We start from the raw sequence: 21,907 nt of genomic DNA on the forward strand, positions 1-21,907 counted from the left end.
TGTTCTTTTCTGTGCCTGCCCTTTAATGTTTTTCCCAAATGGAAATAGTTTTACTTTTTCTAGTTAAAAAAGAAATGTAAGTTTATTGTTAAAAAATCAGATCCTTTAGAAAATTATAAAAATATAAAATCCAACTGAAACCCCACCACACAGAGGTAACCACTGCTAACATTTTGCTGTATGTCTTTCCAGACTTTAAAAATTATATATAGTTATTTATATATATAAATAATTATATATAGATAATTATTTATATTTATATTATATATAATTTATAATTATAACTATTTATATTAATTATATATATAAAATATACATTAATACAAATGATATACTACAATATTTTTTACCAGCTTTTTTCACTTTTTATGGACATCATTCTGTATCAACAAGCATAGGACATTATTTTAAATGGATAGATAGGGGAACTGTAAATTAGGCCATTTACACAAGATAGTGAAATTTATGATGGAAGTGACTAAGATAAAAAGCCTTGTAAAATATAAAATCCACTACCCCTTTATAAGATTTGTTATATAAGCAAATTCACAAATTAGAAAACAAGACTACAAAAATATTGCAGAAAATGCACAATTATTTGCTCTGAAAAACAGGATCCTTACACTGGTATCTTTATGTGATTATCTGATTATTTTCTGAGGATAAATTATTGGAAGTAAAACTTTTGAGTCAAAGATTTTGGTAAATAACATTTAAAATAAAAAAAATACAAAGCACTATACTTAAACACAGTTAATGAAAAACAACCCTCCCTGCCATCTGCGCCTCCTTTTCTCCAGTTCTGCTCTCCAGAGACAACCAGTATTACAAGTTTCTTCAAGTCAAAGTTTTAAAAAAAAAATACATACTGCCAATCTATTTCCCAGAAAGATTGTACCGATTCACATTCCTACCAAAACTGCATGCCCTCACCAACTTTTAAATCTTCTGTCCTTGCCTCTTCATGTTTTTCTTTCTACATGGTATGCTGATGACTCTCATCTCTCTATCTCTCTAACCCTGACCTCGCCCTCGAGCTCCAGGCCAGTATTTCCAGCTACTCGCTGGACATCTCCACCTGGATGTTCTACAGACACCCCATATTTATCTAAACTGAACTCATTTTTTACAGATGAGGAAAACTGTTTGTATAATTTGCTCATAGTTATACAGCTAGAAAGCAAGGATTTAAACCCAGGCAGCCTAAGTCCATTGGTCACACATTTAAGCCCTACACTATACTACCACCATGTCTAATCACATACAAGTCCTATTTTATTTCTTCAATCTCTGTCCTATCTCTTCCCTCTTCTCCATTCTCACCATCACCACTTGATTCTGAGTCTTATTGTCAATACTTTCATAATTCAACTTAAATACATCTTCCATGCTGTCTACAAAACAATTCTTCTAACACATACATCTGATCATGTATTTTTCCTGCTTAGGATCCTTCAGGGACTCCCTATCACCTACCATAAAGCGTTGTATCACTTATCATAAAGTCAGAGATCCTTTGCTTAATATAAGCAGATCATCCTTTGTCTGCCCATCCCTAGCCAGTCTACCTTTCTAAACACTTCCATCACACAGTCTGAATTGGCGATAAATGCCTAAAAATGCCCTACTATTTCTTATTGCAAGGACTTTGCATATTTCTCTCTCTCTCTTATTTTTTTTTTCCCTTTTCTTTCTTTCTTTCTTTGATGGAGTCTTGCTCTGTTGTCCAGGATGGAGTGCAGTGGCATGATCTCAGCTCACTGCAATCTCTGCGATTCAAGCGAGGTTCAAGCGATTCTCCTGCCTCAGCCTCCCGAGTAGCTGGGATTACAGGCGTGTGCCACCCCACCCAGCTAATTTTTGTATTTTTAGTAGAGACGGGGTTTCACCATGTTGGCCAGGCTGGTCTCGAACTCTTGACCTCAAGTGATCTGCCTGCCTCGGCCTCTCTAAGTGCTGGGATTACAGGTGTGAGCCACTGCGCCCGGCCTGCATATGCTGTTTCTTATTCCAGAAATTACCTTTCCCTATTTCCACTCCTATTTGTCCTTTATGTCTTTTCATGTCTGTCAAACTCATATGTTTCCTCCTCCAGGGGAGCCTCCCCTAATTTTTCCAATTATACATTTCCTATGTGCTGCTTTGAACATTTACTGATTTTGTATTTGTCACATTATATTAGTTTTGTTTACTTGTCTCCCTTGCTAGAATGTTAACTCCTTGAGGGCAGGGACTCTCTTATTTAACTCCAGGACTTTAGTGTTTAGCATGGTGCTTGGCACGTAAGTAGTTGCTTAGTGGATATTGGTTAAATTGAATTAAATAGCAATTGTGAAATTGTAGGGCCTCATACTCTGTTGAAAGAATTTCTGGCATCAGTGATATGGGAAATATTTTTTGAGCAGAGGAGGGCAGGGGAAAGGTGGAGAAAGGATGACCTGAAATCATCACCCTGTCTACCCTTTAATGTAGAGCATATGCAAATTAGTCATATAAATATTAGTATTTCTATAGATATTCTCATGTAAACATTTATTCTAGCTCCATTATGGGTTGCAGGCAACCTCAGAGCAGCGCCAAGTATGGAGTTCTGTGGAGCAGAAATAGAAGGTATGAAGTAAGTACCCTCAATTTGCTGAGAAATGTAAGATTGAGTACACCTGGAGTGTGGCAACAAGGAGTAAGATATGCCCAATTTTCCTGAAAAGTGAGAGAGAAATGTCTTTCTTTACCCCATCCTAGTTGCCTGCTGCTTTCCTGGCACCATACGTAGTGCTGAGTGCGCCATTGTGTGTGGCATGAACTGAAAGCATCATGGCACAGGTGGGACGGCTACGTTATAGGTTCTCAGTACTATTGTTGGAACCCCACCCTCCATAGACCACCCTTCTATTTTCGCGGAAAACCAGTACTTATTCAGGTCACGGGGCTTCGACCTATCACTGTAGGAGCCTGGCTCGCGGGGCAGTACCCACTGTTGATTGATACACGGTATGAGACAATTTCTTGGGTTGAGGAGCCGCGATTGGCGGAGCCAGCCAGTGGTGCTAAGCAGGGTATTGGGTACTGCGTATTGGGGATGCAGGTTCCCGGGTGGCCACAAACATCACCCGGAAGCCTGAATATGGCCTCCACTCTACAGGGCGCGCAGCAGGCAGCACGGCCGCTATTCAGGGCGCAGGGCCCGGGCCCGAGCGGCGTGCGCGTGCGCGCGTGCGTGGGCGCGCGTGCGCGCCGCCGCCGCCTGTGGGTTGGCTGGTTATTTTGCAAGCGGGAGGGGCCGTGCGCGCTCCTGCCTCAGGCCTCTGTCCCCCACCCCCCTTCCCCGGTCCCAGGCTCTCCTTCGGAAAGATGTCGGACACGGCAGTAGCTGACACCCGGCGCCTTAACTCGAAGCCGCAGGACCTGACCGACGCTTACGGGCCGCCAAGTAACTTCCTGGAGATCGACATCTTTAATCCTCAGACGGTGGGCGTGGGACGCGCGCGCTTCACCACCTATGAGGTTCGCATGCGGGTGAGTCACGGGGTGAGGGAGACAGCTGAGGGAGGACCGGGCGGCGCGGGCGGGAGGGGGGAGGGAGGCTACCGCGAGGACAACTAACGGCGGGCAAGACGCCTTAGGGGTCATTTGGGGGTTAGGGGCATAATAGGCTTGGAGAGAGGTTTGCCGATTCGGTTGTGACCGGAGGATGCAGAAAACTCCTGAGGGAGACATCGGACGGGGATGCAGGAAAACTACCCATGAGGAAGTGAAGCATGGCTGGATAGGGTGGGGTGGATGGAAAAAGATTAGAGTGAGGAATTCAAGGAGATAGGAATCACGACAGAAGGAAGGGAGGGAGGATGGAAGAGGGCTGGGGGATGGAAAGCCAAGCCAAGCTATCGCTGAGCTCCATAACTAAACTAGGTTGCGGGAAGTCTGAAGAGGGAGGGCAGGAAGGACGGCTGCTTTCTAATGAGGTCTCCCTGGGATAATGGAGTTAAGCAAAGCCTTGAATTAAGGAAAGGTAGATTCCAGAAAAGGCAGACAGCGGGCTTGTGGGAGCAGAAATAAGAAAGGGAGTCTCCTTGAGACCGAGCGCTTTCCTAACTTGTGTCGGATCAGCATCTGAAGGAGATAAATGTTTTATGCTTAAGTTTTCGCAGGTACTACATTCTGTCTCGCCTTGAAACCTGGCCTTGCCCTGGGATTGGTGCCTTGTCAGTCACTGCTTTCATTCTATGCTGATCCTTTAGATTTGAAGTATTCAGAGTGTTTATTTCCGTATTTATTGACTCTCATTTAGGTACTTTGTATATGAATGGCTTTTTGCCCTTTCTGTCCTAGATTACCCTTTTGGATTCTGACCCTGGTCTGTAGTTACTTTAATACATGACATTTCAGAACAGCCCAGGAGTGGCTTCTTCCAGCATGCATGACAGAGGACTTTACTCTAGTGCTTAGCCCATAATGCAAGGATGGAATGTCCAGATAGAGTATTTGGTTTACAGGATCTTTTGCCCACTTGAAGTGGTTGTAGGCAAAACAGTTTGAGAATCATTTTCCAGTTTTCCCTATGTTTTCTTCTCAGACTAAAAGGCCAGAATATTCTCTGTGGACAGCATCCTGCTCAAACAGCGTTGAAGAACTAAAAGAGTGTATGTGCTTTCATTGTTGAAGGAGTGAATTAAATGAGAAATTGTGGTTTCCTACTTGGGCTTTGAAATCTTATTGAGAAATGATGATTCCAGATTCCAAGCTTGGCAAAATCCAAACTAAAGAAAGAAAAGTGAATAGCAAAACATGAGAAACACTTGTCTATATAAGAACTATTTGAAATCATGTCTTTGGGGAGAATGGAATTTAGGTCCTTTAGAATATGATAAAAGCAGGAAATTGTCAGTGCTGGAGAACTTAGTTACCTGAGGGAGCTTGGGCATAACTAGTACAGCATAAGGGCTGTCTGCTGTGGGGTTTTGGAGACATTCGATGCATTAGCCAAGAGTCTTAGGGATTTTGAATGAAACCGCTCATTACTCCAGGTATTCTTTTGTTTTTTTAGAGATGGAGTCTCGTTCTGTTGCCCAGGCTGCAGTGCAGTGGTGCGATCTCGGCTCACTGCAACCTCCGCCTCCTGGGTTCAAGCAATTCTCCTGCCTCAGCCTCTCGAATAGCTGGGATTACAGGCACATGCACCATGCCGGCTAATTTTTGTATTTTTAGTAGAGACGGGGTTTTGTCATGTTGGCCAGGCTGGTCTTGAATTCCTGACCTCAAGTGATCCTCCTGCTTCAGCCTCCCAAAGGGCTGGGATTACAGGCATGAGCCACCACGCCTGGCCCTACTCCAGGTATTCTAGTAACAACAGGGACTGTTCATCTAGTGCCTGCTGTGTGCCAGGCACTGAACTAGGTTTTAATTTGTCTTAATCCTTACAAAACTTCGTTTTACACATGGGAAACTGAGGAGGAATGCAGTTTAAGTAACTTGCCCAAGTACACATAACTATAACTGACAGGGCTGGGATTTTAACACAAATATGTCTGACTCCATATTCTTTCTACTATACTTCAGTCTCCTGGACAACACTTAGTAGCAAAACTTTAGCATGTAAAATTTTTCTACTCACTAAACTTTTAATTGGTCTCTTCCACAATTTTTTTTTTTTTTTCGAGATGGAGTCTCGCTCTCTCACCCAGGCTGGAGTGCAGTGGCATGATCTCAGCCCACTGCAACCTATACCTCCCAGGTTCAAGCGATTCTCCTGCCTCAGCCTCCAGAGTAGCTGGGACTACAGGCATACAGGCGTGGTGCCACCACACCTGGCTAATTTTTTTTTTTTTTTTGAGATAGAGTTTCACTCTTGTAGCCCAGGCTGGAGTGCAGTGGCGTGATCTCGGCTCACTGCAACCTCTGCCTCCTGGGTTCAAGTGATTCTCCTGCCTCAGCCTCCCAAGTAGCTGGGATTACAGGCATGCACCACCACGCCTAGCTAATTTTTGTATTTTTAGTAGAGACAGGGTTTTGCCATGTTGGCCAGGCTGGTCTGGAACTCCTGACCTCAAGTGATCCATCCGCCTCAGCCTCCCAAAGTGTTGGGATTACAGGCGTGAGCCACCGTGCCCAGCTTGTTAATTAATTCTTTGAGACTAGGTCTTGCTCTATTCCCCAGGCTGGAGTACAATGGCACAATAATGGCTCACTGCAGCCTTGACCTTCTGGGCTCAAGTGATCCTCCCACCTTAGCCTCCTGAGTAGCTGGGACTAAAGGCAAATCCCATCACTCCTGGATTTATTTAAAAAAATTTTTTTTTGGTAGAGATAAGGTTTTATAGAGACAGCCTGTGTTGTCCAGGCTGGTCTCAAGTGATCCTCCTGCCTTGACCTCCTAAAGTGCTGATATTACAGGCATGAGCCACCATGCCTGGCCCCTTATTTATTCTTTTTTTTTCTTGAGATGGGGTCTCACTCTGTCACTCAGGCTGGAGTTCAGTGGCACGATCTCAGCTCACTGCAACCTCTGCCTCCTAGGTTCAAGTAATTCTCCTGCCTCAGTCTCCCCAGTAGCTGGGATTACAGGTGCACACCATCATGCCTGGCTAATTTTTATATTTTTAGTAGAGACAAGGTTTCACCATGTTGGCCAGGCTGGTCTCGAACTCCTGGCCTCAGGTGATCCGCCTGCCTCAGCCTCCCAAAGTGCTGGGATTACAGGCGTGAGCCACTGTGCTTGGCCTTGTTTATTCCTTTTTTTTTTTTCTTTTTAAGACAGAGTCTTGCTCTGTCACCCAGGCTAGAGGGCAGTGGTATGATCTTGGCTCGCTGCAGCCTCTGCCTCCCAGGTTCAAGCGATTCTCCTGCCTCACCTTCCTGAGTAGTTGGGATTACAAGCGCCTGGCTAATTTTTGTATTTTTAGTAGAGACAGGATTTCACCATGTTGGCCAGGCTGGTTTTGAACTCCTGACCTCAAGTGATCCGCCCGCCTCAGCCTCCCAAAGTGCTGGGATTACAGACATGAGCCACCGCATCCAGCCCTTATTTTATTCTTTTAAATAGATAATGGTTTAGTAATATTACTTTTTTTTTTTTTTTTTTTTTTTTTTTTTTGTTTTTTTTTTTTTTGAGACAGAGTCTTGCTCTGTCACCCAGGCTGGAGTGCAGTGGCCGGATCTCAGCTCACTGCATGCTCTGCCTCCCGGGTTTACGCCATTCTCCTGCCTCAGCCTCCCGAGTAGCTGGGACTACAGGCGCCCGCCACCTTGCCCGGCTAGTTTTTTTTTGTATTTTTTAGTAGAGACGGGGTTTCACCGTGTTAGCCAGGATGGTCTCGATCTCCTGACCTCGTGATCCACCTGTCTCGGCCTCCCAAAGTGCTGGGATTACAGGCTTGAGCCACCGCGCCCGGCCAGTAATATTACTTTATATGAATCTCACTCCATTTCAACCTATTGACATTCCTTGAACCTTGACGATCCTGGATGGAGTTTAACTAATGTAAGTTGGCCAGTTATTTGGCTTTTGATGGCCTGTTTAAGAACTGGATCCTGAAAAAACAATTTCCAGTGTCAAGGAGTACAAAGCATGATGTAGTGTGGGGTCTGTGTGAAGCTCTAATAGAGTTTCGAGATGCTCTTTTCCTGCCAAGAGGCAGTTGTGGAGAAAGGAGATAACTAGTTTATTTTATTCATCCTCTCACCTGAATTGACTGGCAGTAAATATGGTCAGTATTAATACATGTGGTTGGCCATTTCTATTTAGAACTTGTAGGCAGGAATGAAGATCAGGGCTTTCTGTCTGTCAGGGGATTCGTGTTGCCACTAGAGCCTTGGGAATCTCAGTGTTTAAAATGTAGAAATGAGCTAATTTATATCAGGGAGCAAGCTTTGGTAAGCCAGCTTTTGTAATGGCGATTTCTTCTGCATTTTCTAGATGAGGAGAGGATAAACAGACACATAGAGTCTCTATTAATTAATTGAGCATTTATTGAGTAACTTGCATATTCTGCATTTTAGAAGATGCAGAAGTAGTCATAGTTTCTGATCTTAATGAGATTAGTTAGTTAGACAAGGCAAACATGATGCATAAAACAATAGTATATCAGGCAATGCTAAAGTATGAATGTCAGAAGAGTTCAGAGAGGAGGTAAACCAATAGATCCAGTTGGTGTTGTCAGGAAATTTTTTTGTATGAAGTGAGAGTTGAGTAAGCAGTGGTAGAATGGAGAGGATTTGGACAGGAAGAGCAGAGGTAGGCATACCTTGATGTGTTTTTCTCTTTACAGGGAATTTAAATTCACTTTTTAAAGGAAAATGTAATATGTACACATGATAAATTCAAATTGTACAATGAAAAACATGACTATCCCACCCATTCCAGTTGTCTTCTCTTACTCTCGAAAGTCAATCACCATTACCAGTATCTTTTCATAAATACTTTATTCATCAGTGTAAATATATACATATATCCCTTTTTAAAACACAAATAGAGGCAAGCTATATATATATATATATATACTGTTCTATACCTTTATTTTACTACTTAATATCTTTCCATACTGGCACATGGAGATCTTTCATTTTTATTTCGAGAGACAGAGTCTCTGTGCCAGATTACAGTAGCATGATCACAGTTCACCATAGCCTTGACCTCCTGGGCTCAGGTGATCCCCCTGAGTAGCTGGGACCACAGGCGAGCACTGCCACTACACCTGGCTTTTTTACTTTTTGTAGAGATGGAATCTTGCTATGGTTTTCCAGGCTAGTCTCAAAACTCGGGCTCAGGTTATCCTCCTGCCTCGGCCTCCCGAAGTGCTGGGATTATAGGTGTGAGCTACTGCACCTGGCTTTCACATTCTTTTCATAGTTATTTAATATTCTGCTATACGGGTATACCATAATTCATTGTAACCTATGTATATTCGTAGATATTTATTATTATTATAAATAATAAAATGCAATGAAACTCTTTTTTTTTTTTTTTTTTTTGAGACAGAATCTCACCCTGTCTCCCAGGCTGGAGTACAGTGGTGTGATCTCGGCTCACTGCAACCTCTGCCTCCCGGGTTCAAGTGATCCTTCTGCCTCAGCATCACAAGTTGCTGAGATTACAAGTGTGTGCCACCATGCCTGGCTAATTTTTGTGTATTTAGTAGGACGGGGTTTCACCGTGTTGGCCAGGCTGGTCTTGAACTCTTAACCTCAAGTGATCTGCCCGCCTCGGCCTCCGAAAGTGCTGGGATTATAGGCGTGAGCCACCAAGCCCGGTCAAAACTCATACGTACATATTTACATACTACTGCAAGTCTACGTGTAGGATAAATTCTAAGCAGCAAGGGACTTCTGATCATCAGCTGTGACAAGGTTGGATGTGGTAAGGGTTGGTCTTTACCTGGTGGTGATTTGAAAGGTTATAGGAGCATGATCCATAGAAGCTATTTCTTCACTGGGACCTGTCCAAGTTACTCAGACAGGTGGCTACCACAGGCTGAACATTACTTTCCATCTTTCCTCTTTCATTTTTCCTTCTATGTAGACAAACCTACCTATCTTCAAGCTGAAGGAGTCCTGCGTACGGCGGCGCTACAGTGACTTTGAGTGGCTGAAAAATGAGCTGGAGCGAGATAGCAAGGTATGGCCTTGTTCTCTATGTGGCATCTTTGGAGGAGGAGATCTACATAGGTTGAGGGGGCATACAACCACAGTCTATAAAGTCTTGAAGGGAATGAAGAGGGTGAACACATTCTTATCCATCAAATCTCAGTATTTTAGATCGGGGGGATAACCTTTTGAAACTTGAAAGTGGTAAATTCTGGCTGGGCGCTGTGGCTCATGCCTGTAATCCCAGCACTTTGGGAGGCGGAGGCGGCAGATCACCTGACCTGAGGTCAGGAGTTCAAGACCAGCCTGGCCAACATGGTGAAACCCCATCTCTACAGAAAATACAAAAGTTTAGCCAGGTGTGGTAGTGGATGCCTGTAATCCCAGCTACTTGGGAAGCTAAGGCATGGAAATTGCTTGAACCTAGGAGTCAGAGGTTGCAGTGAGCCGAGATCGTGCCCTTGCACTCCAGCCTGGGTGACAGAACAAGACTCTGTCTCAAAAAAAAAAAAAAAAGAGAGAAAGAAAGAAAGTGGTAAGTTCAGGATAAGTTTTTTTTTTTTTTTAAAGTATTACTTCACTTAGTCGCTAGTAAAGTTGTACAATTTAATTCCTGTAGGGGCTAAAAATGGAAAGTCTAGTGTCAGGGAAATCCTAGCTAAATTCTTGAATGGTAGTGGCTTGTTAAGGAAAGTGAGGATTATTTGGAGTTTATTTCCTTCTTTTGAGGTGGTAAACCTGTCCTCCCATAGAAACGGATTAATTTTTGACCTGAGCCATCCTGACTGTTCTTATGGTCTTAGTTCTTGCAAGTTGCTGGCTATGGGACAGGATAGACCCTATGCCTAATAAGAAATGAGGTACATAGTGCTTTACCATCTCATTCCCACTCTGTCTCTCTCCCATGTGGCTGGAATTTTGTGTGTGCCTGCAGATTGTAGTACCACCACTGCCTGGGAAAGCCTTGAAGCGGCAGCTCCCTTTCCGAGGAGATGAAGGGATCTTTGAAGAGTCTTTCATCGAAGAAAGGAGGCAGGGCCTCGAGCAGTTTATTAACAAGTAAGCCAAGTTCCTGGGGGCTCCACTTGCTACTTTTACCATCGTAGTCTTTCTTTATGTTTTGTTTACCTCACCTTTTATTTTTATTTATTTACTTATTATTTATTTGAGACAGGGTCTCACTCTGTCACCTAGGCTGGAGTACAGTGGTGTGATCCGGCTCACTGCAACCTCTGCCTCCTGGGTTCAAGCGATTCTCCTGCCTCAGCCTCTGAGTAGCAGGGATTACAAGCACCGGCCACCATGCCTGACTAATTTTCGTATTTTTAGTAGGGATGGGGTTTCACCATATTGGCCAGACTGGTCTCGAACTCCTGACTTTAAGTGATCCACCCACCGTGGCCTCCCAAAGTGTTGGGATTACAGGCATGAGCCACCGCACCCAGCTCACCTTTTATAATGGGTACCACGATGTGGTGCCAATTATGTGGTGGGCTGACTGGACAGTAAAACTCCATTCCTTTGAGTAGGATTCTGATCCTGTATGTCAGAGCCTGAGAAAGCACAGTATGTTGGTTGTATCTAGGGATTTCCCTGTCTTGCCCCTCTATTCCCCATCCCCTCTACAGTATTAGGGTTGAGGTGGTACCCTACTGCTGTCCTCTACTGGCTTGAACCTTAGGGCTGACCTTGCCCTTCCTCCCCTGTCCACATCTCCATCCCTCTGCTAATTCTCTCTGATTCTGAATACTACTGATAACCATCCTGGTTTCTTTATAGAATTGCTGGGCACCCACTGGCTCAGAATGAACGCTGCCTACACATGTTCCTGCAGGAGGAGGCAATTGACAGGAACTACGTCCCGGGGAAGGTGCGCCAGTAGGAGCCCCTCTCACCACCTGCCCTCTACTTTCCTGCTGAAATGACATTGGTTTTTACACTAAGCCTCTCTCTGTCTTTGATCTGAAGTTGGCTGCCCATCTCCTGGCCTGATAGACTGTCTGGCATTGTGCTCCCTGGTACCTGACTACACCATGTGGGCACTCTGCTAGGATCCTCTTCTCTGAGGAGAGGTGGGAACCCACAGGCAGATGCCCTTTGCTTGGGTTGGGGTGGGTGGGTGGGGGGATTAGACTGGAAGGCAATTTCTTGGGCATTTACCCATGCCAGAAGGCTAACCTGGGGGGAGGGGGGCGCTTGTGCTGGTGAGGCACTTGGATACATACTGATGCTGCAAGTCCAGGGGATTTTTCTTACTCTTAGGTTTAACCAAGAACACTGAGCAGGGAAAAACCCTGCCTTTCCTAACTGCATGTATTTTTTCCTTTTGGAAAGGTGGTAGAGACTCAGAAGCTTTCCTTGTTTTCTCTAGGCCTGCTCCCAGTTTTCTTAACAGTTTCTTTTGTTGCTTTCTCTCTCCTTTGTTGCTTTCCATGGCAGTAATCCTCCTAGAGTCCAAGCAGTCTGTTGTATGGAGCAGGGTGTGTGGGTTTTCTGGGCCCATCATTATGGCTGCTTCAGAGTCAGAAGAAAGCCATAGGGCAGTAGGGGAGCTCCTATTGCCTAGCCCTTCTCCCTTTGTGGCTCCCACTCTAGCTGCCTATTTTTGCTCATCAGCTGGTGAGTCAGTATGGGCCAACAGTTCTCCCTCCCTAAGCCCTTGCTACTTTATGGGTTAGCTTTGCAGGTTTGGTGGCTTGAGGGGTGGGGGCAACTCACCACTGCCAGGTAACTCCCTGAAGGGTGGGAGTGGATTATCTTCTAGGCTCTTCCTGGCAGTAGGGAAGGGCATCAACACTGTCTTCCTTCCATTCTCCTTTCCCCCATCCCATTTAGTGCTGCCACAGGGCAGAAGCACACAAACCAACCACACAGTCTCTGACTTCTCCTAAGCACTTTGAGCTGTTGAATGGGGCTCAGGGGCAAGAATTTTTGCTGCCCTCCCCAGCGTGGTCACAGGGTTATTGAACTGCCTGCACTTGTTTCTCATGCAACTCCAGCATTTTCTCCAGAAGTTGAACTATGGATAGCAGCTTGGTATGGATTTCCTAAATCTTAACATGTGAAGCAGCTTCTTGAGGCTGGCAACTATCCTGGTTTCTGTCTGGGAGGGGGTGGTTTGTTTGCTGGGGCCCAATGTCTGTCCCAAGTGGTGGGGTGAGAGCAAGTTAACTTTGGTGCCAGGTGAGAGGTGGGGGCTCTTTGCTTAGACTCCTTATCATGGAAAGATTGGAGTTTTCTATGCAGGGTGTTGGGGAAAGGATTGCTGATTCTGACTGACCCTGATCAGAGAGATTAGGATTATATTTTGACATAGGATTTGGAGCCCATCTAAATGTTGAAGTTCCTTGAGACGGCTCTCCAGCTGCTGAGCCTGTGCCAGGGGCTAAGCAGCCCCATATGAGTGGCTCTGCTCCCTTTCCCACCTCACCAATGTTGTTGTTGCTGCCTTTTTGATTTGTATCCTCTGTTATAGACATTTTTTAAAAACGATTTCTTCTTTCATTGTGCACAAGTGCTGAGAGTCTGAGGCCCCATTTCTGCTGTGTATATATATCCTGACTCGGGGCTTTTATTCAGCAAACTGTTCATTCTTCTGTCAGACAATGTCATATTCAACTCTGTTCATATTAAACCACTGTGAAGCAAGCCTCTGTTTTCCTGCTTAAGTTGTAAATTTAGTATTTTTTAGTGTCTAGGATATGCTGGGTATTATGCAGAAATCATACAATGTGGCCGGTGTCCTGAGGTAATGTTTTGCATTTAAATTTTTTTAAAAAGCAGAATCTTAACTTATCTTAATGATATTTACCTATCCTTTGTGCAACTCACAACTGACTTTGTCACAGAGGTAATGCATCTGCTTGTAGGAAGTAGCTGTAGGCTCAGTACCTGTGGTTTGAGTCACATTTAGCAGATTTGGTTTTTAAGCTTGTGGGTTTGTGCTAATTTGGGCAGAATATATTTATTATATATATATGTGTGTGTGTGTGTGTGTGTCTGCATATGTAATACATGTACATAAACACACATGAATGTGTTCATCCTCTGACACACCCACACAACACCAACAAACATTTCTTCTATAGGCTTTTTACCTCAATTGACACTGTTTTGTTTTTTTTTTTCCAAATAAGTTTGACACAGGCAGAAAGGTGGGTGAACTCTCAGAACTTTTGGTGGGTGGATATTCATCTGACCATTGAGCTCTGAAATGGTTTCCCTACACAGAGGGGGTTTTGGCAAGGGCTGGAATGAGGGGAGGTAGCAGTCTTGTCATTTAGAAAATCAAAGCTAGTTTTAATGTAGTTCAACATGGAAAGAAGGTATAGAAAGTGATGTGTTTAAAACATTAGCAAATTAAGGCTGAATGTGGTTGGCTTATGCATGCCTGTAATCCCAGCATTTTGGGAGGCTGAGGCAGGAGGATTGCTTGAGCCCAGGAGCTTGAAACCAGCCTGGGCAACAGAGTGAGACACCGTCTCTACAAAAAATTTCAAAAGAAAAAAAAAAAAGGAAATTAACATTACTTAGCAGTATTTGGTTCTAAGCAGAAGAGTGGGGGCTGTGAGGAAGTTGAGGTTTCTGGTAGTTCATGAATGAGATGACTAAAAATATCTGAGGGGATAGGGAAGAATGGATATTTCTGTGAAATAAAGGAAAGTAAGGGTAAAGAGAGATACAGCCTTCGTAGGCAGCAGTGTGAGAATGAACTGCAGAATAAATAGAAAAGCAGCTATAAAATAAAGTGTTAACAAAAATTTGGACAGATGACACCTCATTTAACAAGTGCTAATAGTCTTCTGTGTCTGGTCCTATGCTAACAGCAGGGCGGGGGATAGGGTGGAGTGGTTGTGGTACAAGTAAAATATGATATTACATTCTCTTTTTTCATAGACCTTAAGAGTTCAGTTGAAGAGGTGGGTGTGGTGGCCTATGCTTGTAATACCAGCACTTTGGGAGGATTGCTTGAGTCCAGGAGTTGGAAATGAGCCTGGGCAACTGAGTGAGATCTCATTTCTACAAAAAAAAAAAAAAAAAAAAAAGAAATTAAAAATCTGGCCAGGTATGGTGACACATGCCTATAGTCCAGCTACTTGGGAGGCTGAAGCCGGAGGATTGCTTGAGCCCAGGAGGTTGAGGAGTGAGCCATGCAGTGAGCCATGATTGTACCACTGCACTCCAGCCTCAAAACAAAATGAAGAGAGGCCTATACAAGACAGGAAAATGCTAGAGACAAAGTAAGAGATTCAGGCACATCTGGTTAGTTGTCCAGTCTTTTTCTTTTTTAAAAATATCAGGCCAGGTAAATCTCTCTTGGATGTCAAATGGCCATTTTGGCACATGAACTGGGCCGGGCAAGAACCCTAAATCCAAACCCTCTTACCCATTAACACTGAGGAGAAGCATACTTTTCTTTGATAAGGAATTCTAATTTACACAGGTATTTGCATGTTTACTGCTAATTAATCCCCTTTATCTATAGTGCAGAAAGGGCTTAACCTTATGCTGGAACCTGGGGGACAGAGGCTAACAAAAAATTTTGAACATAGCTAGAACCAAAAGAAGTCTAAATCTTCACATTCCAAAGATGCCTTATCTACCCTTTAACCCATTCTTTGAGACAAGGAATTAAGCCAGTCAAGGTGGGAGAGGTGGATAACATTCAGGCTTCTCTGGAGTTGTTTGATAGTTATCCTACATGAGATACTTTTATGTTGAAGATATTCCTACTTTTATGTTGAAATATATGCTGTAATAATTTAAGTAAAATTACTTTCTTCTGTGGAAATGTAGAACAGCTGCTCACTGAAATGGATATTTCTTCATATCCTTGAAAACTGTTGAGTCACCCTTAGTATTCTCTTCTTAGATATAATAAGTTCTAATTTTTCCTTACTTGGCTCATTTTTAACTTTTATCTTTTTATTATTCTGAAATCTCTCCAAGGCCCTCACATGTCCTCAGGTTGTAGTGTCTTAAATTGGACAACATTTTAATTACAGCCTGAAGGTTAGGTAGTTGTTATTCCATTTATATATCTTAGTATTTGAGTTTACTTTTGAAATATAAAGTCTTGGTGACTAATTTAGCATGTGGTTCTCTGCCACTCCCTTCCTGACCACCCACCACCCCTCATTCTTATCTTCTTTTTTTACCTTGTTTGTACAAAAACCAGTTGTTGCCTATTTTATTTCTTCTCTCCATACCCTGTCTCTCTGTCTATGCATTTAAAAACAGAACTCATTCCTTATAAAACAGACAAACCAGGGATAATTATCAACATCAAAAGAGAATTCTTTGAATCACTCTAGGCTTCCTTTAAATAGGTGTTTCCTATGGTGGTTTTAAGTGTTTTTATATAGGTCATCAACTACTTTATAAAGAAACTGAAGATAAAGGGTTAAGAGGCCGTTCCAGTTGAAGAACAGTTAGAAATTGGGATAAAACAGTAGTTCTTAGGTAAACAGTAAAATACAGTTAGATTTTTTTTTTTTTTGAGGTGGAGTCTCACACTGTTGCCCAGGTTGGAGTGCAGTGGCATGATCTCAGCTCACTGCAATCTCTGCCTCCCAGGTTCAGGTTCAAGTGATCCTCCTGCCTCAGCTTCCCGAGTAGCTGGGACTACAGGTGTGGCGCCATCATACCCGGCTAATTTTTGTATTTTTGTTAGAGACGGGGTTTCACCACGTTGACCATGCTGGTTTCAAACTCCTGAGTTCAAGTGATCTGCCCATCTCGGCCTCCCAAAGTGTTGGGATTACAGGCGTAAGCCACTGTACCTGGCCTGATTTATGTATTACTTTTCAAGAGAATGTTATACCAATAATATTTTTTGTCTAGATACAGTGAACTTTTCATCATCTGTACTAATGGAGGCATATACATTTTAATTTTGTTATGCATTTTGGTTGTAACAGTTAAATATAGGGATGTCTAATCATAAAATTTAAAAATACTTCCTACTTTCATCATACTGAAGACTCAGGAAGATCTGAAAAGAAACAGAAAGAGTACCAGGCCTGGAATAGAAACCTGACTTCTAAAATTGGCTATATAGCTAGCTGTAGGACCTTAGTTGAATTGCTTCACCATTTTGGGCCTGTTTTCTGAACTATACAATGAGGGATTTCGACTAAATGAGGGATTTTGACTAAATAATCTCTGAGGTATCTTAAATCTCTAGCTTTTTATGATTTCCCACCTTGCCAAGGAGTTGAGTAAACATTGGAGGTGATGCCACCAGAAAAGTGAAAGCACAATTTTTCCTGTGTATGATGGAGTTTGTTGTAGTGTAGTTAGTTTTCTCTTCCAGAAATGAACGATTATCCTGATTAGATTTTGTTTGCCCACATCTGTTATATCAAGTCATGAGTATACCCCCATTGAAACTCAGAATTGATTTGGTTTACGGTTGTCCTAATTGTATCCTAGGTCTTCTAGCTGAAATTTTAAAATGAAGTAGTCACCCCATGGAGTTATTTATTTATTTATGTATTATTTTGAGACGGAGTCTTGCTTTGTCACCCAGGTCAGAGTGCAGTGATGTGATATCGGCTCACTGCAACCTCTGCCTCCCAGGTTCAAGCAATTCTCCTGCCTCAGCCTCCAGAGTAGCTGGGACTACAGGGGCACGCCACCACGCCTGGCTAATTTTTGTATTTTTAGTAGAGACGGGGTTTCACCATATGGGCCAGGCTGGTCTCGAACTCCTGACCTTGTGATCTGCCCACCTCGACCTCCCAAAGTGCTGTGATTGATTACAGGTGTGAGCCACAGCACCCAGCCCCCATGGAGCTATTTTTATTTAAAACACATACATTATAACTCTATTGATCTGATTACAAAAGTGCCTATTTTGTTAAAATGTTTCATCGTGGTGATAAAAATTCAAAAATTATTAATGTCAGTCAACAAAATTCAAGCAAAACATAAATGTGTAAAGTAAAAAGTGAAAGATTTTTCCTTAGTCCCTCTCACCACTCCCATTCTCCAAGAATAACTTAATTTGGTGTGTGTCTTCCCAGATGTTGTTCTGTGTGTGTTTATATATTAATATACACATATATACATATATGAATACCCACACATTTGTATATAGGTTTTTTTAAACAAAATGGGATATTATATGTACTGTTTTGCAACTTTTTTTCACTTTGCATTGTATTCTGGACTTCCTCTTGCATTAATACCTGGAAATTTACCTCATTTAAAAAATGACTGCATAATATTTCATGGTATGGTTGTATCACAATTTAATGATTCACCTATTGATGCAAATTTGTCTCCAATCATTCACTATTATAAATAATGCTACATATAACCTTGCTCCAGCGTATAAGTATTTCTGTAGGATAGATTTTGAGAGAAGGAATTGCTGGGTCAAAAAGTGTGTGCCTTTTACTCTGTGTGTGTGTGTGTGTGTGTGTGTGTGTGTGTAGAGATGGGGGAGGGGGTGATCTCACTTTGTTGCCCAAGTTGGTCTCGAACTCCTGGCTTCAAACAATTCTCCTGCCTCAGCCTCCCAAAGTGTTGGTATTACAGGCATGAGCCACTGTGCCTGGCCTCATTTTACATTTTGATAGCTAAAGCGAAATTGTTTTCTTAAAGAATGCAGTTTAGGCTTCCAATGACAGCAAATGAGAATGTTTCCCCACCCAAAGTGGGGAAATTCTGTTCACAAAAAGTTTGCTTGCCAAAAGTGGCAAAAATTTAAACAATTGATAATTATCCAAACTATTTGGTGAAAATCGTATTTCATGGTTTTAATTTGCATTTTCTGGTATATTTAGTTGTAATGATACCACTGTCAGATTTTAGTTTCCCCACACATTAACTTTTGGTCGTTCTAGAGGCAGTATCTATTGTTGCTAATTGAGGATACTGACTACTCTTCACCATAAATAAACCATCACACTTAATTAAAGGCCCTGAGTGTAAGTTTCTTCCCATCTGACTCTGGGGGAAGATGAAGCGATTAGTCTAGTGACAAAGCAACATTATCTGAGGCGCTCTCACAACCAGTACCTTTTTCAGATTGTCATTACTTGAGGTCAAGCCCAGAGCAGCACTGACAGCTCAACTACATGCTCTTCTGACCTCATGGCCAACCTGCTTTGATACTCGGGGAAATATAACTTGGTCTCTTGAGCCACCATCCCTCCAGCTTGGACCCCCGTCCAGTTATTTCTCCCAGATCCATACCTTTGATTCCATGCAGGGATGGAACAAGGATGGGGACCAAGACCGTGATGGTGACCATAATAAGAGGTTGGATTACCAGGCCTTCTGGTTGGCTGTCCACGTGTTAGTCAGAAATAAGCTTTAATTGGTCGTTCGCAATGGGAAGCACATATCTGTCGTACGCAGTGGGAAGCACATACCCTCTTCTGATTGGCCTCTTAGTTGAGGGGTGGACTACAGGGAAATCTGCTGGTTGGCTGGAATGGAAGACCAATAGGAACGCTGTGGCGCTGCTTTCGAAAGTGAGGCCTTCCCCGCGCGCCTGGAGCTGTCAGCGGGTTTCCTTGGAGCTGTCAGCGGGTTTCCTCGGAGCTCCAGAGGCCTGAGTTGGTAACTGCGCTTTCCTGCAACCTAGGTATCCTCTACCCGGGTCGCGGTCACACTTCTGGCATCTCAGAATGTCTCTGGTTGTGCCGCGGTGAATGAGGCCGTAGTCCGCTTGTCCAGCCCTTAGGAAGGTCCTGCCTTAGGCTGTCGGTTTCGTTCCACAAACGCCAGCCCGGAGCTCTTCCTGGGATGGGGCCATTGAAGTCATGGGCCTGGGGAGTGGGGATCAGGGACCAGGGAATGGGACAATACTTTGCGGGCCTCAGGATGAAGTTCTTCATTGCGAGCATTGTGACCCGATTCGCGGCGGAAGCGGGAGAGGCTGCACTCTGCGGCTGTGAAGGCCTTTTTTGTATTAAGTCTCAGGAAGGGAGCAGGAAGTGTGTGACCCAGAAAGTTCCGCCGTCTAGGTGGCCTCCACCATTTCAGCCAGCCGCCGCCTCTGTTGCCTGATTTCACCCCCTGTGGCTCCTTCCTAGACTCATCAGCTCTAAGACCACTGCAGTAAGTAGATTAGCCCTTACAGCCTGTACTCAGAAAGTCCCCTTTCTTCCTCAATGTCAGTGGGTTTGTAAAAAAAAAAAAAAAAATCAAAACACTATACATATATGGGGCTAACACTTTGGCCATTACCCACAATCCTTGTCCTCTTTCCCTCTTCCCCAGAGTAACTGCTATTAACAGTTTGGTGTGTATCCTGGCAGCCTTCCAGGTCTTTTTTTCTAGTTATCATAGAAACTACATTGTATTGTATTTTTATTTTAACAAAAATTATACCCTACTGTACATACCCCATAAGTTTTTCATTCAGTGTTTTGGAAACATTTTTATTTTGGTACATCTAGGTTTATTTTTATTTTATTTTATATATTTTATTTTTTAGTAGAGATAGGGTTTCACCATGTTTGCCAGGCTGGTCTCAAACTCCTGACCTCAAGTGATCCAACCACCTTGGCCTCCCAAAGTGCTGGGATTGCAGGTGTGAACCACCGCACCTGGGCAGATTTACTTCTTTTTTTAAAAAGTGATGTATTATGCCATAGTATGACTATAAAACAGTTTATTTAACAATTTCCTTATTGATAGACTATTAGATTTTTTTCAATATTTTGCTTTTACAAGTGGTACTCCTATGAACATTCCTGAACATGACAGTTTCTCTAGTGCAGTGGTTCCCAAACTTTTTGATTGCAGGACCCCTTGACATTCCTAACAGAATTTGTTTGTGTAGGTTTATGGCTCTCTCTATTCAATGAAATTAAAACTGGCCGGGTGCGGTGGCTCACACCTGTAATCCCAGCACTTTGGGAGGCTGAGACAGGCGGATCACCTGAGGTCAGGAGTTCGAGAACAGCCTGGCCAACATGGTGAAACCCCATCTCTACTAAAAATACAAAAATTAGCCGGGTGTGGTGGCACACACCTGTAATCCCTGCTACTCGGGAGGCTGAGGTGGGAGAATCGCTTGAACCCGGGAGGCGGAGGTTGCAGAGGTTGCACCATTGCACTCCAGCCTGGGCGACAAGAGCGAGACTCTGTCTCAAAAAAGAAAAAAAAAGCAAAATAACTTTTCCAAAGCAAGAAATATTATTGAGAAGAGTAAAATTGTTTTTTTTTTTAACAAGTCTCATTAATGTCTAGCTTTATAATAATAATACTCCAGACATCTGGAGTCTCATATCTGCCTTTACATTTGATCTATTGGGATGTTTTGGTTGAGTATATCACACATATATTATTATAAATGTGTATGTAACAAAATTTACCATTTTAACCATTTTTAAGGAAACATTTCAGTGGCATTAAGTACATTTACATTGTTATATAACCATTACCACCATCCATCTCCAAAATTTTTTCATCTTCCGAATTGAAACTCAAAACAATAACTCCCCATTGTCCCCTCCCCCAGCCCTAGCAACCACCATTCTATTTTCTGTTTCTATGAATTTGACTATTATAGGTAACCTTATATAAATGGAACCATACGGTATTGGTATTTTCGTGACCGGCTTATTTCTTTTTTTTGAGACGGAGTCTCAGTCTGTTGCCCATGCTGGAGTGCAGTGGTGTGATTTCTACTCACTGCAACCTCCGCCTCCTGGGTTCGAGCAATTCTCCCACCTCAGCCTCCAGAGTAGCTGGGACTATAGGCACGCTCCACCACACCTGGCTGATTTTTGTACTTTTAGTAGAGATGGAGTTTCAACCTGTTGACCAGGCTGAACACAAATGATCTGCCCGCCTTGGCCTCCCAAAATTCTGGGATTATAGGCAGGAGCCACTGTGCCAAGCCATGACTGGCTTGTTTCACTTAGCATAATGTGTTCAAGGTTCATTCATGTTGTAGGTTGAGTAATATTCCAAAGTGTGTTTATATACATACATACATACCACGTTTTGTGTGTCCATTCGTCTGTCAAGGACACTTGGGTTGTTTCCACCTTTTGTCTATTGTGAACAATGCTACTATGAATATAGGTATACAAATATCTGTTTACATTTCTGCCTTCAATTCTTTTGGGTATATATCCAGAAGTGGAATTGTTGGGTCATATAGTAGTTCTCACTTCCCTTCTGATGGACATTTATATCAGTGCTACTCAAACTGTATTCCACAGACTGGTACCAGTCGTGAACTATCACCTGTACACAAGGAGATAAGTCTAGGAACCGAGGATAGGCATTTAAAACCTTTTATAGCAATTTCATGTGGCCATGACATCTAAGTGAATGATCACTTTTCTAGTAATTTGTT

The 21,907-nt window shown here is 43.0% G+C and overlaps 1 protein-coding gene across 1 annotated transcript; it reads left to right on the plus strand.

Annotated features, from left to right (window-relative positions):
- Positions 1 to 3,114: 3,114 nt before the first annotated feature.
- SNX12 (sorting nexin 12) lies at positions 3,115 to 13,228 on the plus strand. The gene is made up of 4 exons (XM_033200858.1): positions 3,115 to 3,516; positions 9,515 to 9,610; positions 10,514 to 10,638; positions 11,359 to 13,228. Exons 1-4 carry the CDS (start codon positions 3,352 to 3,354, stop codon positions 11,459 to 11,461), a joined length of 489 nt encoding a protein of 162 aa, XP_033056749.1. The 5' UTR covers positions 3,115 to 3,351; the 3' UTR covers positions 11,462 to 13,228.
- The last annotated feature ends 8,679 nt before the right edge of the window (positions 13,229 to 21,907 follow it).

Source organism: Trachypithecus francoisi, unplaced genomic scaffold (genome assembly GCF_009764315.1).
Source record: "Trachypithecus francoisi isolate TF-2019V2 unplaced genomic scaffold, Tfra_2.0 Lachesis_group6, whole genome shotgun sequence".
In the NCBI taxonomy this organism is placed as follows: Eukaryota; Metazoa; Chordata; class Mammalia; order Primates; family Cercopithecidae; genus Trachypithecus; species Trachypithecus francoisi.

Coding starts and splice junctions, on each gene's coding strand:
- SNX12 (XM_033200858.1), top strand. CDS start 3,352: ATGTCGGACACGGCAGTAGCTGACACCCGGCGCCTTAACTCGAAGCCG. Junction 3,517..9,514: donor CCTATGAGGTTCGCATGCGG/GTGAGTCACGGG, acceptor CCTTCTATGTAG/ACAAACCTACCTATCTTCAA. Junction 10,639..11,358: donor CTCGAGCAGTTTATTAACAA/GTAAGCCAAGTT, acceptor GTTTCTTTATAG/AATTGCTGGGCACCCACTGG.